This window comes from Schistocerca nitens, chromosome 6 (assembly GCF_023898315.1).
Source record: "Schistocerca nitens isolate TAMUIC-IGC-003100 chromosome 6, iqSchNite1.1, whole genome shotgun sequence".
Lineage (NCBI taxonomy): Eukaryota > Metazoa > Arthropoda > Insecta > Orthoptera > Acrididae > Schistocerca > Schistocerca nitens.
In genome coordinates this window covers 576,246,772-576,263,891 of record NC_064619.1, presented here as the reverse complement: position 1 = coordinate 576,263,891, position 17,120 = coordinate 576,246,772, and the positions used below count along the sequence as shown (strand labels likewise).

The 17,120-nt window shown below is 44.1% G+C and overlaps 1 protein-coding gene across 1 annotated transcript in view; it reads right to left on the bottom strand.

The window, feature by feature from the left end:
• The window catches only part of LOC126263482 (monocarboxylate transporter 12), a 748,493-nt gene that overhangs the window by 170,442 nt on the left and 560,931 nt on the right, over positions 1-17,120 (bottom strand). Inside the window, exon 2 of the mRNA XM_049960574.1 lies at positions 7,298-7,417. Within this exon, the coding sequence (XP_049816531.1) occupies positions 7,298-7,417 (120 nt within the window). The remainder of the gene's footprint in view (positions 1-7,297; positions 7,418-17,120) is intronic.

The following is a 17,120-nucleotide window of genomic DNA, read 5'->3' as shown; positions in this document are numbered from 1 at the left end:
GATTTGCTTGGACATATGAAGGATTTGACGGTCTACACTCGGAAACATTTGAAAACGTAAAAAACATATGTTTTGACAGAGCACAAGGAAAACTGTGCGACTGTGAAACTGTTGCATTCATTTGTTGCAGTTTATGTGACAAACTCTTATGTTTTCATCACTTTTTTGGGAGTGATTATCACATCCACAAGAAAACCTAAATCGGGCAATGTAGAAGAATCTTTTTACCCATTCGACAAGTGTGCAAGTTAGGTGGGTCGACAACATATTCCTGTCATGTGACGCACATGCCGTCACCAGTGTCGTATAGAATATATCAGACGTGTTTTCCTGTGGAGGAATCGGTTGACCTATGACCGTGCGATCAAATGTTTTCGGTTACTATTGGAGAGGCACGTCCTTTCGTCTACTAATCGCACGGTTTTTCGGTGCGGTCGCAAAACACAGACACTAAACTTATTACAGTGAACAGAGACGTCAATGAATCAACGGACAGATCGTAACTTTGCGAAAGTAAAGAAAGTAAAATTTTCACCCGAGGGAGGATTCGAACCAAGGACCTCTCACTCCGCAGCTGCTTACTCTAACCACGAGACCACGGCGCTCCTCAGCTTAGATTGTCCTTGATGTTGCTTATCTTACACATGGATTACTCAGTTTGTATATTTTGCTTATTTTTTCATAGTTTCACACAACTTCTTCCTGTTTTCTCGACTGATCTGTGTTCGGTTTTTCAAGGCCTATCCACTGCGTCAATTTATAACTAAATCTGAGGGGGGGTGCGATGGGGAGGTTCCCTTCTCAGAGCCATTTGAACCATTTTTGAAGTGGGGATTTTCCTGTACGACCATTTCAAGAGTCTATCGTGAATATCAAGACTCCGGTAAAACATCAAATCTCCGACCGCGCTGCGGCCGGAAAAAGATCCTGCAAGAACGGGACCAACAACGACCGAAGAGAAACGTTCAACATGACAGAAGTGGAACCCTTCCGCAAATTGCTGCAGATTTCAATGCTGGGTCATCAACAAGTGGCAGCGTGCCAACCATTCAACGAAACATCATAGATAAGGGCTCTCGGAGCCGAAGGTCCACACGTGTACCCTTGATGGCTGCACGATACAGAGCTAAACGCCTCGCTTAGGCTCGTCAACAACGACGTTGGACTTGTTGATGACTGAAAACATGTTACCTGGTCGGACGAGTCTCGTTTCAAATTGTATGGAGCAGATAGTCGTGTACGGGTACGGAGACAACCTCATGAGTCCATGGACCCTACATGTCAGCAGGGGATTGTTCAAGCTGGTGGAGGCTCTATAATGGTGTGGGGCGTGCGCAGTTGGAGTGATATGGGACCCCTCATACGTCTAGATACGACGCTGACAGGTGACACGTACGTAAGCATCCTGTCTGATCACCTGCATCCATTCATGTCCACTGCGCATTCCGACGGATTTGAGCAATTCCGGCAGGACAATGCGACTCCACACACGTCCAGATTTGCTACAGAGTGGCCTCAGGAACTTCCGATGTCCACCAAATTCCCCAGACATGAACATTATTGAGCATATCTGGGATGCCTTGCAACGTGCTGTTCAGAAGAGATCTCCACCCCGTCGTACTCTTACGGATTTATGGACAGCTCTGCAGAATTCATGGTGTCAGTTGCTTCTAGCATTACTTCAGACAGTCGAGTCCATGTCACGTCGTATTGCGGAACTTCTGTGTGCTCGCGGGCGCCCTGCAAATTATTAGGCAGGAGTATCAGTTTCTTTGGCTCTTCAATGTAGAATTCTTGAATTCTTGGTTGTTTTAGAGACTCTTAGCTCTTCTTCCTTTTCTGCAGTTATGGATTAGGCGTTGTCTGTTGGGTCTTTATACATTGTCTGTCCATCTCTTTTTAGATTATACAGGAGCTCTTATTCCTGCCGCCTTGTAAGAAGACGCTAGTTGTTTACTGTCCGTTCTTTGTACGTGTTCCTACCAGGCGTTGCCCTGTTTGCTTATTCTACTTTCAATAGCTCTTGTAGCACTGTTTCGTTTTCTATATTGTCTGTTCTTGAGTGGCCTTTCTTTTCTCTTAGAAATTTTGATTTCTACGCTTTGTATTTCACCTAATATAATCTACATTAATTTCTATGCAGAAGCGCTGGAACAGCCAAATTTTTATATTTTTTTTTTCTCTCGTTTCTTGACTGGTCTTATTTTTAAATACATTATGAATGGCACCACATATACTGTCGAAAAAAATACAGCACCCTCAAGAACAAAGTATTTTATTCAAAAGTAATGTGACAGTTTATCATTGTAGAAATATATGATAACAGATTAAGACCAAATGAAACGCACATATCACAATAAACGGTGTCGAAAATTTGCATCAGTACAGTGTCCCCCCCCCCCCCCCCCCGCCCCTCTGGCGGTAGCGCAGACGTGTAATCTAGCATGCAAACGATCGTAAAGGTGCCGAATGGCGTTCTGCGATAGACTGTCCCACGGACCTTGCACCTTTGTTGCAATTCGGCAATGGTTCTTGTAAGATGTGGAGCATGAGGAAGTTCCCGCTTCACTATGACTCGTAAGTGTTCAATTGGCGAGAGATCTGTTGGTCTCGCTGATCAGAGCAGTAGTTATACACTATGAACAATAAATTGCGCCGCAACAGCCGTATGTGGACGCGCATTGTCCTGCTGGAAAATCACGCCACATTCCTTTTGAAGAAATGGCAGTAGCACGGGAATAACAGTCTGTGCAATGTAGCGGCCACTGGTTACTTTATACTGCAGAAACACCAAATGGGACCGCGAGCCTTAACTGATGGCCCCCACACCATGAAGCCTGACGTGGGACTTGTGTGTTGTTGGTGAATGCACACCGAAATAGACCGCTACCAGGTCTATGCCACGCACTTGTAGTGCATCCCTCACATACGAACAGAACCTGCTCTTACGACTTAAGACAACAGAGTGACATACTACTACCCAGTCGACTCTTCCAAGACGCCAGAAGAGCCATGCTAGGTGGTGTCGTGGTGTCAGTGTTAGCACACGTGATTTTAGCCCTGTTTCAGCACACTGTTCCAATGTTCCTTGGTGTACATTAGGTGCACCATATGCCCAGGTTTCTTCCCTGGATGATGTTCGGTCCGCCACTGCTGCTCTCACAGTGCGTCAATCCTGGCTTGCGTCTGTACGTGGACGTCCAGAACCATCTCTGCTGTAGCGCCAATGTTCCACAGATCACTGCTGAAAGCAGCAAGGTACCAAAGGTACGTTGTTCCTAACATGTGCAGTAACCCGTCGACACGCCCATCCAGCTTCCTGTAGGCCCATAATGCGACACTGATCAAATGGCTGAAGTTGTTCAAGAGGAGTATGTACTCGCCGGCGAGGCATGGTTATACCCTAGAATGAATGTTGCACATACTGTTCGCCGTTAAACTCAGCAAAATTACTGCCTGCAGTAACAAAACAGGGGGCGGATCAAATGGCTCTGAGCACTATGGGACTTAACATCTGAGGTCATCAGTCCCCTAGAACTTAGAACTACTTAAAGCTAACCAACCTAAGGACATCACACACATCAACGCCCCAGGCAGGATTCGAACCTGCGACCGTAGTAGCAGCGCGGTTCCGAACTGAAGCGCCTAGAACCGCTCGGCCACAGCGGCCGGCACAGTGTGGGGACACACAGGCCTCCAGAGTGCCACCTTATCGCCAAAGACGGTGCGCAATCAATCACTAACAATAGAAACCCTCAATGTGCACATATTGCACTCTGGTGTCCCTGAACACAGTCCCTGAGGGTGTTGCATGTTTCTTCCGGCAGTGTATGTATTTTCAAATGTAGCCAATCTTGCACCTATATGTTTATTACCATCTAGACCGATTCAACATCCGAGCCCGCATCTCGTGGTCGTGCGGTAGCGTTCTCGCTTTCCACGCCCGGGTTCCTGGGTTCGATTCCCGGCGGGGTCAGGGATTTTCTCTGCCTCGTGATGGCTGGGTGTTGTGTGCTGTCCTTAGGTTAGTTAGGTTTAAGTAGTTCTAAGTTCTAGGGGACTGATGACGATAGATGTTAAGTCCCATAGTGCTCAGAGCCATTTGATTCAACATCCGAAATAAGTGAAGAATGACACTTGTTCCAAAATCACATTCTCCACAATGTTTTAGGATCGGAACGCATGTGTGTCCCAGAAAGCCGTAATTTTAGTCTAGGTCTTAGAAACACAGTATTGTTTGCAAAGGTCATTCAGGTGGTACAGTGCACGTTGACCTGATCTTGCTATATCAAGACATTATCTGCATGAAGTAAACCATTTAACATGGTTTCTTTTGGTATTTTAACACCTTGTATGTTTTGCCTCTAGTTTAGGATAATGTATTTAATATGGGTAATAAAAAAGCATGGGCGATATTTTGCGTCCTTGACGTACTCTTATTTTTTAAATTTTTTCCGTACTTGTATCACTTGTATTTACTGTAATTTCTTCCAATCCATATGTGGCATACAGCAAACCAGTGCTTAACAGTATTGGTTAAAAACGAACTTGGTTGGAATTTTAGTTTTTTTTTTATTTTTCAACGACGCGTTTCGCCTTATTTAGGCATCATCAGGTTATCTTTTCTGGATGGATGCGAGAGGCACCAAGATCTACATAACGCGTTCCCATTCACAGGAGCTCTGTTACTGACCAGGCCAAGGTTTTCGAATGGTCTAGGGTCCAAAGGATACTGTCACGAGCCGAGGAGGGGCGCTACAGGCGATTTGTCATACCATCTGCTGCCATAGCCCATTAACGTCAGATTTCTCGGCACAGGCCTAACGGATACGTACGTCCTACGTTCCGCATTCACTTCCGGTAATTTCACGCAGTATTGCTTTTCTGTTATCAGTAGCAGCTTTAAGCAAATGCCGCTGCTCTCGGTCGTGGTGAGAGAAGATGCCTGGAATTTCGTATTCTCGGAATACTCTCGGCCGCTGTGGCCGAGCGGTTCTAGACGCTTCAGTCCGGAACCGCGCTGCTGCTACGGTCGCAGGTTGGAATCCTGCCTCGGGTATCGATGTGTGTGATGTCCTTAGGTTAGTTAGGTTTAAGTAGTTCCAAGTCTAGGGGACTCATGACCTCATATGTTAAGTCCCATAGAGCTCAGAGCCATTTGAACCATTTTCGGCATACTCTTGACGCTGTGGACACGGAATATTGAATTCCCTAATCATTTCCGGAATGGAATGTCCCACGCGTCTAACTCTAAGTAACAATCCGCGTTCAAAGACTGTTGATTTCTACCGTGCGGCCATAATCACATCGGAAACTTTTCGCACGACTCACCTGAGTACAAATGACAGCTCAGCCAGTACACAGCACTTTTATACCCCATGTAAGCGATACTACCACCATCTGTACAGGGTCGTCCATTGATAGTGATCGGGCCAAATATCTCACGAAACAAGCATCAAACGAAAAAACTACAAAGAACGAAACTCGTCTAGCTTGAAGGGGGAAACCAGATCGCGTTACGGTTGGCCGCTAGATGGCGCTCCCATAGGTCAAACGGATATCAACTGCGTTTTTTAAAATAGGAACCCGCATTTGTTATTACGTATTCGTGTAGTACGTAAGGAAATATGAATGTTTTAGTTGGAGCACTTTTTTAGCTTTCTGCTGGATGGCGATGTAATAGTCACAAACGTAGAAGTACGTGGTATCGCGTAACATTCCGCGAGTGCGGACGGTATTTGCTTCGTGATACATTACCCGTGTTAAAATGGACCATACACCAATTGCGGATAAGGTCGCTATCGTGTTGATGTATGGCTATTGCGATCAAAATTCCCAACAGGCGTGTACTTTGTATGCTGCTCGGTATCCTGGACGACATCATCAAAGTGTCCGGACCGTTCGCCGGATAATTACGTTATTTAAGGAAACAGGAAGTGTTCAGCCACATGTGAAAAGTCAACCACGATCTGCAACAAATGATGATGCCCAAGTAGGTGCTTTAGCTGCTGTCCGGCCACTCCGCAAATCAATAGCAGACAAATTGCACGAGAATCGGGAATCTCAAAAACGTCGGTGTTGAGAGTGTTACATCAACATCGATTGCACCCGTACCGTATTTCTATCCACCAGGAATTGCATGGCGTCGACTTTGAACGTCGTATACAGTTCTACCAATGGGCACAAGAGAAATTACGGGACGATGACAGATTTTTTGCACGCGTTCTATTTAGCGACGAAGCGTCATTCACCAACAGCGGTAACGTAAACCGGCATAATATGCACTACTGGGCAACGGAAAATCCACGATGGCTGCGACAACTGGAACATCAGCGAAGTGGTGGGTTCGAGTATGGTGCGGCATTATGGAAGGAAGGATAATTGGCCCCCATTTTATCAATGGCAATCTAAATGGTGCAATGTATGCCGATTTCCTACGTAATGCTCTACCGATGTTACTACTAGATGTTTCACAGCATGACAGAATGGCGATGTACTTCCAACATGATGGATGTCCAGCACATAGCTCGCGTGAGGTTAAAGTGGGATTGAATAGCATATTTCATGACAGGTGGATTGGTTGTCGAAGCAGCATACCATGGCCCGCACGTTCACCGGATCTGACGTCCCCGGATTTCTTTCTGTGGGGAAAGTTGAAGGATATTTGCTACCTGATCCACCGACAACGCCTGACAACATGAGCATTTATTGTATTAATTTGGTACTTACAGCTAATCACGCTGTAACAGCATGCGTTCTCAGAAATGATAAGTTCACAAAGGTACATGTATCACATTGGAACAATCGAAATAAAATGTTCAAACGTACCTACGTTCTGTGTTTTAATTTAAGAAAGCTACCTGTTACCAACTGTCCGTCTAAAATTGTGAGCCATATGTTAGTGACTATTACAGCGCCATCTATCACAAAGCGAAAAAAGTGGTCCAACTAAAACATTCATATTTCTTTACGTACTAGACAAATATGTAATAAAAATGGGGGTCCCTATTTTTAAAAAATGTAGTTGATATCTGTTTGTCCAATGGCAGCGCCATCTAGCGGGCCAACCATAGCGACATCTGGTTTTCCCCTTCAAGCTAGACAAGTTTCGGTCTTTGTAGTTTTTTCGTTTGACTCTTATTTCGTGAGGTCTTTGGCCCGGTCACGATCAATGGACCACCGTGTATATGTGCATATCGCTATCCCACGGCTTCTGTCACGTCAGTGTATATGAATCAATGATCGCTGGAGATGGCATCACATCAAAACTGAGTATGAGAGTTGGATGGCTACTCACCGGAACAGAAGGTAACGCCGACGAGGATGGAAGCGATGAGCGCGGTGGCGCCCTTGCCCTCCTTGAAGGCGTCCAGGAACTCTACGTAGAGCACGCCGAACGAGTACGTGACGCCGTCCGCTGCAACACACAGGACGGCGGCCTCGTTACAACACAGTGCGGCTGGTGGCTGGCTGCGCGGCGGCGTGGCGCTTGGCACCGCCCGCTAGCTTCCCATCTAAAATAACCGGCGTGCGGCTGTCCTTCCGGGCTGTTGACTCACCGCTGCTGCAGCCGCAGCCGGCGACCTTCCCAAGGCTGCTTCCTTGGCTTACCTCTCTTTCTTTTTTGTTGGAAGCTGAGAGACAGCGCGGAATCGGAGACCTGTGCAGGAATTGTTCCGCTCGAATGCAGCACACGGCATCAGACTAAATTCACCGCAAAACTACGAAATCCGGTGGCGACGTTCTGACATAGAGATTAATCTTTGACGGTCTAGCGTACGAATGATAATTTGAAAAAAATGAAGTTAAAATCTTCTCGGTTATTAGGCCGCGTCATGTTTCTTCTAAAATGTTCGACGTTTCGATCCCTCTGCTGGGATCTTCCTCAGGGTCTTTTGGTGTCCACTACTGCTAGAACATGAGTGTTCTAGCAGTAGTGGACACCAAAAGATCCTGAAGATCCTGAGGAAGGTACCAGCAGAGGGATCGAAACGTCGAACATTTTAGAAGAAACATTACGCGGCCTTTAACCCAGAAGATTTTAACTTCAGTGACAACGGCCACAAAAGCCTGCAGACTTACATAATTTAAAAAAATTAAATAAATCTATGTGGTTCCAAAGACCTTTTCAAGTCTCAAACGTCTATGGTGTATATATGCAGACTGAAAGAGCGAATGAAAATTTTTACCAACGCTGGGATTCCATGTCTGCTCATCAGGCAAATGTGATAATCATTACGCCACCCTGGCACATTTTCATTCGCCGCTTCAGTCGTTCCTCTCTATGATGTAGGTCGGCGTCAACAAAATATTTTCTCATTCGGAGGAGAAAGTTGGTGATTGGAATTTCGTGAGAAGATTCAGTCGCAACGAAAAACGCCTTTCTTTTAATGATTTCCAGCCCAAATCCTGTATCATTTATGTGACACTCTCTCCCATTTTTCGCGATAATACAAAACGTGCTGTCTTTCTTTGAACTTTTTAGATGTACTCCGTCAGTCCTATCTGGTAAGGATCTCACACCGCAGCATTATTCTAAAAGAGGACAAGCGTAGTGTAGGCAGTCTCCTTAGTAGCTCTGTTACATTTTCTAAGTGTCCTGCCAATAAAACGCCGCCTTTGGTTAGTTTTCCCCACAACATTTTGTATGTGTTCTTTCCAATTTAAGTTGTTCGTAATTGTAATACCTAGGTATTTAATTGAATCTACGATTTTTGGATTACACTGATTTATCGTGTAACCGAAGTTTAACGATTTCCTTTTAGCACTAATGTGGATGACCTCACACTTTTCGTTATTTAGGGTCGACTGCCACTTTTCGCACCATTCAGATATTTTTTCTAAATCGTTTTACAGTTTGTTTTTATCTTCTGATGACTTTATTAGTCGATAAACGACAGCGTTTTCTGCAAACAACCGAAGACGGCTGCTCAGATTGTCTCCCATATCATTTATATAGATGTTGTTGTTGTTGTGGTCTTCAGTCCTGAGACTGGTTTGATGCAGCTCTCCATGCTACTCTATCCTGTGCAAGCTTCTTCATCTCCCAGTACCTACTGCAACCTACATACTTCTGATTCTGCTTAGTGTATTCATCTCTTGGTCTCCCCCTACGATTTTTACCCTCCACGCTGCCCTCCAATACTAAATTGGTGATCCCTTGATGTGTCAGAACATGTCCTACCAACCGATCCCTTCTTCTGGTCAAGTTGTGCCACAAACTCCTCTTCTCCCCAATCCTATTCAGTACCTCCTCATTAGTTATGTTACCTACCCATCTAATCTTCTGCATTCTTCTGTAGCACCACATTTCGAAAGCTTCTATTCTCTTCTTGTCCAAACTATTTACCGTCCATGTTTCACTTCCATACATGGCTACACACCATACAAATACTTTCAGAATTGACTTCCTGACATTTAAATCTATACTCGATGTTAACAAATTTCTCTTCTTCAGAAACGCTTTCCTTGCCATTGCCAGTCTACATTTTATATCCTCTCTACTTCGACCATCATCAGTTATTTTGCTCCCCAAATAGCACAACTTCTGTACTACTTTAAGTGTCTCATTTCCTAATCTAATACCCTCAACATCACCCGACTTAATTCGACTACATTCCATTATCCTCGTTTTGCTTTTGTTGATGTTCATCTTATATCCTCCCTTCAAGACACCATCCATTCCGTTCAACTGCTCTTCCAAGTCCTTTACTGTCTCTGACAGAATTACAATGTCATCGGCGAACCTCAAAGTTTTTATTTCTTCTCCATGTATTTTAAAACCTACTCCGAATTTTTCTTTTGTTTCCTTTACTGCTTGCTCAATATAAAGATTGAATAACATCGGGGAGAGGCCACAACCCTGTCTTACTCCCTTCCCAACCACTGCTTCCCTTTCATGTCCCTCGACTCTTATAACTGCCATCTGGTTTCTGTACAAATTGTAAATAGCCTTTCGCTCCCTGTATTTTACCCCAGCCACCTTTAGGATTTGAAAGAGAGTATTCCAGTCAACACTGTCAAAAGCTTTCTCTAAGTCTACAAATGCTAGAAACGGAGATTTGCCTTTCCTTAATCTTTCTTCTAAGATAAGTCGTAAGGTCAGTATTGCCTCACGTGTTCCAGTATTTCTACGGAATCCAAACTGATCTTCCCCTTGGTCGGCTTCTACTAGTTTTTCCATTCTTCTGTAAAGAATTCGTGTTAGTATTTTGCAGCTGTGGCTTATTAAACTGATTGTTCGGTAATTCTCACATCTGTCAACACCTGCTTTCTTTGGGATTGGAATTATTATATTCTTCTTGAAGTCTGAGGGTATTTCGCCTGTTTCATACATCTTGCTCACCAGATGGTAGAGTTTTGTCAGGACTGGCTCTCCCAAGGCCGTCAGTAGTTCCAATGGAATGTTGTCTACTCCGGGGGCCTTGTTTCGACTCAGGTCTTTCAGTGCTCTGTCAAACTCTTCACGCAGTATCGTATCTCCCATTTCATCTTCATCTACATCCTCTTCCATTTCCATAATATTGTCCTCAAGTACATCGCCCTTGTACAGACCCTCTATATACTCCTTCCACCTTTCTGCTTTCCCTTCTTTGCTTAGAACTGGGTTTCCATCTGAGCTCTTGATATTCAAATAAGTGGTTCTCTTCTCTCCAAAGGTCTCTTTAATTTTCCTGTAGGCAGTATCTATCTTACCCCTAGTGAGACAAGCCTCTACATCCTTACATTTGTCCTCTAGCCATCCCTGCTTAGCCATTTTGCACTTCCTGTCGATCTCATTTTTGAGACGTTTGTATTCCTTTTTGCCTGCTTCATTTACTGCATTTTTATATTTTCTCCTTTCATCAACTAAATTCAATATTTCTTCTGTTACCCAAGGATTTCTACTAGCCCTCGTCTTTTTACCTACTTGAACCTCTGCTGCCTTCACTACTTCATCCCTCAAAGCTACCAATTCTTCTTCTACTGTATTTCTTTCCCCCATTTCTGTCAATTGTTCCCTTATGCTCTCCCTGAAACTCTCTACAACCTCTGGTTCTTTCAGTTTATCCAGGTCCCATCTCCTTAAATTCCCACCTTTTTGCAGTTTCTTCAGTTTTAATCTACAGGTCATAACCAATAGATTGTGGTCAGAGTCCACATCTGACCCTGGAAATGTCTTACAATTTAAAACCTGGTTCCTAAATCTCTGTCTTACCATTATATAATCTATCTGATACCTCTTAGTATCTCCAGGGTTCTTCCATGTATACAACCTTCTATCATGATTCTTAAACCAAGTGTTAGCTATGATTAAGTTATGCTCTGTGCAAAATTCTACCAGGCGGCTTCCTCTTTCATTTCTTAGCCCCAATCCATATTCACCTACTACGTTTCCTTCTCTCCCTTTTCCTACACTCGAATTCCAGTCACCCATGACTATTAAATTTTCGTCTCCCTTCACTATCTGAATAATTTCTTTTATTTCATCATACATTTCTTCAATTTCTTCATCTGCAGAGCTAGTTTGCATATAAACTTGTACTACTGTAGTAGGTGTGGGCTTCGTATCTATCTTGGCCACAATAATGCGTTCACTAAGCTGTTTGTAGTAGCTTACCCGCGTTCCTATTTTCCTATTCATTATTAAACCTACTCCTGCATTAACCCCATTTGACTTTGTGTTTATAACCCTGTAGTCACCTGACCAGAAGTCTTGTTCCTCCTGCCACCGAACTTCACTAATTCCCACTATATCTAACTTTAACCTATCCATTTCCCTTTTCAAATTTTCTAACCTACCTGCCCGATTAAGGGACCTGACATTCCACGCTCCGATCCGTAGAACGCCAGTTTTCTTTCTCCTGATAACGACATCCTCTTGAGTAGTCCCCGCCCGGAGATCCGAATGGGGGACTATTTTACCTCCGGAATATTTTACCCCAGAGGACGCCATCATCATTTAATCATACAGTAACGCTGCATGTCCTCGGGAAAAATTACGGCTGTAGTTTCCCCTTGCTTTCAGCCGTTGGCAGTACCAGCACAGCAAGGCCGTTTTGGTTAGTGTTACAAGGCCAGATCAGCCAATCATCCAGACTGTTGCCCTTGCAACTACTGAAAAGGCTGCTGCCCCTCTTCAGAAACCACAGGTTTGTCTGGCCTCTCAACAGGTACCCCTCCGTTGTGGTTGTACCTACGGTACGGCTATCTGTATGGCTGAGGCACGCAAGCCTCCCCACCAACGGCAAGGTGCATGGTTCATATAGATAAGGAACAGCAAAGGGCCTATAACACTACCTTGGGGAACGCCAGAAATCACTTCTGTTTTACTCGATGACTTTCCGTCAGTTACTACGAACTGTGAACTCGCTGACAGGAAATCACAAATCCAGTCACATAACTGAGACGATATTCCATAAGCACGCAATTTCTCTACGAGCCGCTTGTGTGTACAGTGTCCGGAAATCCAGGAATACGGAATCGATCTGAAATGCCTTGTCAATAGCACTCAACACTTCATGTGAATAAAGAGCTAGTTGTGTTTCACAGGAACGATGTTTTCTAAACCCATGCTGACAGTGTGTCAATAGACCGTTTCCTTCGAGGTAATTCATAATGTTCGAACACAATATATGTTCTAAAATCCTGCTGCATATTGACGTTAACGATATGGGCCTGTAATTTAGTGGATCCCTCCTACTACCTTTTTTGAATATTGGTGTGACCTGTGTAAGTTTTCAGTCTTTGGATACGGATATTTCGTCTAGCGAACGGCTGAAAATGATTGTTAAGTATGGAGCTAATGCATCAGCATACTCGGAAAGGAACCTAATTGGTATACAGTCAGGACCAGAAGACTTGCTTTTATTCTGAGGTGCTATTGGAACTCAGCTGGAGAGCCTCTGGAATGTTGTTCGAGTTTAGGGAGAATGCCAAGTTGCCTGACGCGTGAATGGGAGTTTGGATTCAGGAGAGAGGTGTGGTAGGGTAGTCCGTGGAGCTATGCGAAGCCACTGTGCTAGGATGTCGTAGTTGTCAGCGCATCTGCCTAGTGAACAGGAGCCCGGGTGCAAGTCCCGGCCTTGGTACAAACTTTCATTCGTCGCTTCAGTCAGCACATACACTATGTGATCAAAAGTATCCGGACACACCCAAAACATACGTTTTTCATATATTAGGTGCATTGTGCTGCCACCCACTGCCAGGTACTCCATATCAGCGACCTCAGGAGTCGTCAAACATCGTGAGAGAGCAGAATGGGGCGCTCCGCGGAACTCACCAACTTCGAACGTGGTCAGGTCATTCGGTGTCACTTGTGTCATACGTCTGTACTCGAGATTCCCACATTCCTAAACAACCCTAGGCCCTGTTTCCGATGTGATAGTGAAGTGGAAACGTGAAGGGACACGTACGGCACAAAAGCGTACAGGCCGACCTCGTCTGTTGACTGACAGAGACCGCCGACAGTTGAGGGTCGTAATGTGTAATAGGCAGACATCTATCCACACCATCACAGAGGCCTTCCAAACTGCATCAGGAACGACTGCAAGTACCATGACAGTTAGGCGTGAGGTAAGAATACTACGTGGTCAAGCGGCTGCTCATAAGCCGCACATCACGCCAGTAAATTCCAAACGGCACCTCGCTTGGTGTAAGGAGCGTAAACAGTGGACAATTGAACAGTGGAAAAAGTTGTGTGGAGTGAAGAATCACGGTACACAATGTGGCGATCCGATGGCAGTGTGTGGGTATGGAAAAAGCCCTGTGAACGTCATCTGCCAGCATGTGTAGTGCCAACAGAAAAATTCGGAGGCGGTGTTGTTATGGCGTGGTCTTGGTTTTCATGGAGGGGGCTTGCACCCCATGTTGTTTTGCGTTGGACCATCACAGTACAGGCTTACATTGATGTTTTAAGCACCTTCTTGCTTCCCACTGTTGAAGAACAATTCGGGGATGGCGACTGCATCTTTCATCACGATCGAGCATCTGCTCATAATGCAACGCTTGTGGCAGAGTGGTTACACGACAATAACATTCCTGTAATGGACTGGCCTGCACGGAATCCTGATCTCAATCCTATAGAACACCTTTGGGATGTTTTGGAACGCCACCACCAGATACGACCTGGTACGAAAAGTATGTTGCTACCACATCTAAAACTTTGAATGTTTGTAGCTTCATAACTAAAATTTATATAAATCTGCTGAGTCCAGCTTCGAACTGTTTGTCTCCACATGTGCGTCTTTTTTTTTGTCTTAGAGTGCAGTAAAAACATTTTCGTTCCGTGTGACAAATGTGCCATACTGAGACGGAAATATGTCGCGTATTTTTTGCTAGTACAGTGCGGATACAGGTCTATTACATTTCATGACATGTTTCGTATGGGGGTCTCAATTTGGAACTGGGTGATATTTTTTAGTGCCTTTTTCCTCACAAAGTGTATGCTCTGTCACCACTATCTCAATGTAATTTTTGTCCAAGGGCTTTAAGATTTTTATACAGATGTGTGTAACGACGGCGACGGATTTGTTGTAAACGAACTACAGCTATTATTCATGTCAACATTTTAAAGCATCGACATAGCAAGATACTATTTCACACTATGAAGTACTAATTCAGTCCTGCAGAGTTGGTGGATGAAATAGGTTGTGCTCTTATTTAAAAAAATGAAAAAGGAAGAAAGATAGATTAGTTTTTACTGTCCCGTCGACGACAAAGTCAGTTGAGACTGAGCGCAGGATCGGATTGGGGAACGCTGAGGTAGGAAATCGCCAGTGATCTTTTCAAAAGAACCATCGCGAAATTTGCCTTAAGCGATTTAGGGAAACCACAGAGAACCTACACCTGGGTGGCCGGACAGAGATCTGAACCCCCGTCCTCACGAATGCGGTATCAGTGCCTTACCACTGCGCCACCGCACACGGTTATTATTTAACAAATCATCGCTAAACTCTCCCGGAGCCATTCAGTGCAGTTACAACATCGTGAAATCCGCAGGGTTGGTGATGTCTGTAAACTGCGGCCCCCGTCACAGTCCAACGATTCACCGTGACGGTACCTTCATCTTGCTCCAAGTGAGTTTCCTTTGTTCCCAGAATTTATTTATTATTTCAACGAAAGAATGAGGAGTTCCTGTGACCGTGAGGAAATATGCCGAGGTACCAGAACACATTCAGGAAGAAAGAATCCAGAAAACTATTCTCCAAAAGAATAACCTGAATAGGTCTGTATTGCAGAAGCTTTAACTTGTCTTCCCAACAAATTCGTTCTGTTCGAGACAGAGAGGCCTTATAAGCCAAACTCCGACTAACACGAAAACCATTTCTAGTGCAAAATATTCATACATTGCGTTTTCAGTTTTTGTAGGTTGATTTGAATATTTTTCTACGGAGCAACTTACTTCCTGGAGCCAATTATTAACATTGGTAATTGATGATAACAGTTTCCCTATTTTGCTAGAATTTCTGCAAAACTGGGTAATGTTATTGTGTGTTCCATGTAAGTATTGTAGTTGCATCCGTGTTTGTGGTATGTGTCTTGAATTTACAATTAATAAGAATGATGGAACGTAATTGCCGGACAATGAAGCTGTAGTAAGCAGTGGCGATTTTAAAGAGAAGTTGGATCTGGATAGTTTTAATAGTAGAGATGTGATTGCTTGTCTCACATTTCAGATCAACGAAGTGTTCAACAGAGACATTGGTGCTTCATATTTTTCGTAGACAATGCTTTGGGTCATAGGGCATTGAATCACCGTAAAAAAAATGGGGCAGAGTTTGTTGGCATTTAGTTTTAAGGTGATCTTGTATGAAAAAACCTTAAAATTATTGGTGATTTGACTACGTATGATCGCAGTTAGAATAAGGAACCCGACTCAAAAAACAAAAACAAAGAAACTACACATTGATCTTGTTAATACCAGAGAAGCGATTCTTCTTGGTGTTGAAGCCCTCAGGAGCTGTGGGAGGCACCTCTGGGCTGCTCTGTGAGTCGAATTCCGCCTGTAGCCGCCCGCGCGACAGCAATTTGGATTCGCAAGCAGTTTTGCAAGGTCAAACTGTATTTATGGGATATGTCCTGAATTTTACAGTTACTAAGAACGATATGGCTCAACGTGGTTGTTTGTCGTTGTTATTGTGGTCTTCAGTCCTGAGACTGGTTTGATGCAGCTCTCCATGCTACTGTATCCTGTGCAAGCTTCTTCATCTCCCAGTACCTACTGCAGCCTACATCCTTCTGAATCTGCTTAGTGTAGTCATCTCTTGGTCTCCCCCTACGATTTTTACCCTCCACGCTGCCCTCCAATACTTCATTGGTGATCCTTTGATGCCTCAGAACATGTCCTACCAACCGATTCCTTCTTCTAGTCAAGTTGTGCCACAAATTCCTCTTCTCCCCAATCCTATTCAGTACCTCCTCATTAGTTATGTGATACACCCATCTAATCTTCAGCATTCTTCTGTAGCACCACATTTCGAAAGCTTCTATTCTCTTCTTGTCCAAACTATTTATCGTCCATGTTTCATTTCCATACATGGCTACACTCCATACAAATACTTTCAGAAATGACTTCCTGGCACTTAAATCTATACTCGATGTTAACAAATTTCTCTTCTTCAGAAACGCTTTCCTTGCCATTGCCAGTCTACATTTTATATCCTCTCTACTTCGACCATCATTAGTTATTTTCTCCCCAAATAGCAAAACTCCTTTACTACTTTAAGTGTCTCATTTCCTAATCTAATTCCCGCAGCATCACCCGACTTAATTCGACTACATTCCATTATCCTCGTTTTGCTTTTGATGATGTTCATCTTATTCCCTCCTTTCAAGACATTGTTCATTCCGTTCAGCTGCTCTTCCAAGTCCTTTGCTGTCTCTGACAGAATTACAATGTCATCGGCGAACCTCAAAGTTTTTATTTCTTCTCCATGGATTTTAGTACCTACTCCGAACTTTTCTTTCAATATACAGCTTGAATAGCATCGGGGAGAGCCTACAACCCTGTCTCACTCCCTTCCGAACCACTGCTTCCCTTTCATGTCCTTCGACTCTTTTAACTGCCATCTGATTTCTGTACAAATTTAAATAGCCTTTCACTCCCTGTATTTTACCTCTGCCACCTTCAGAATTTGAAA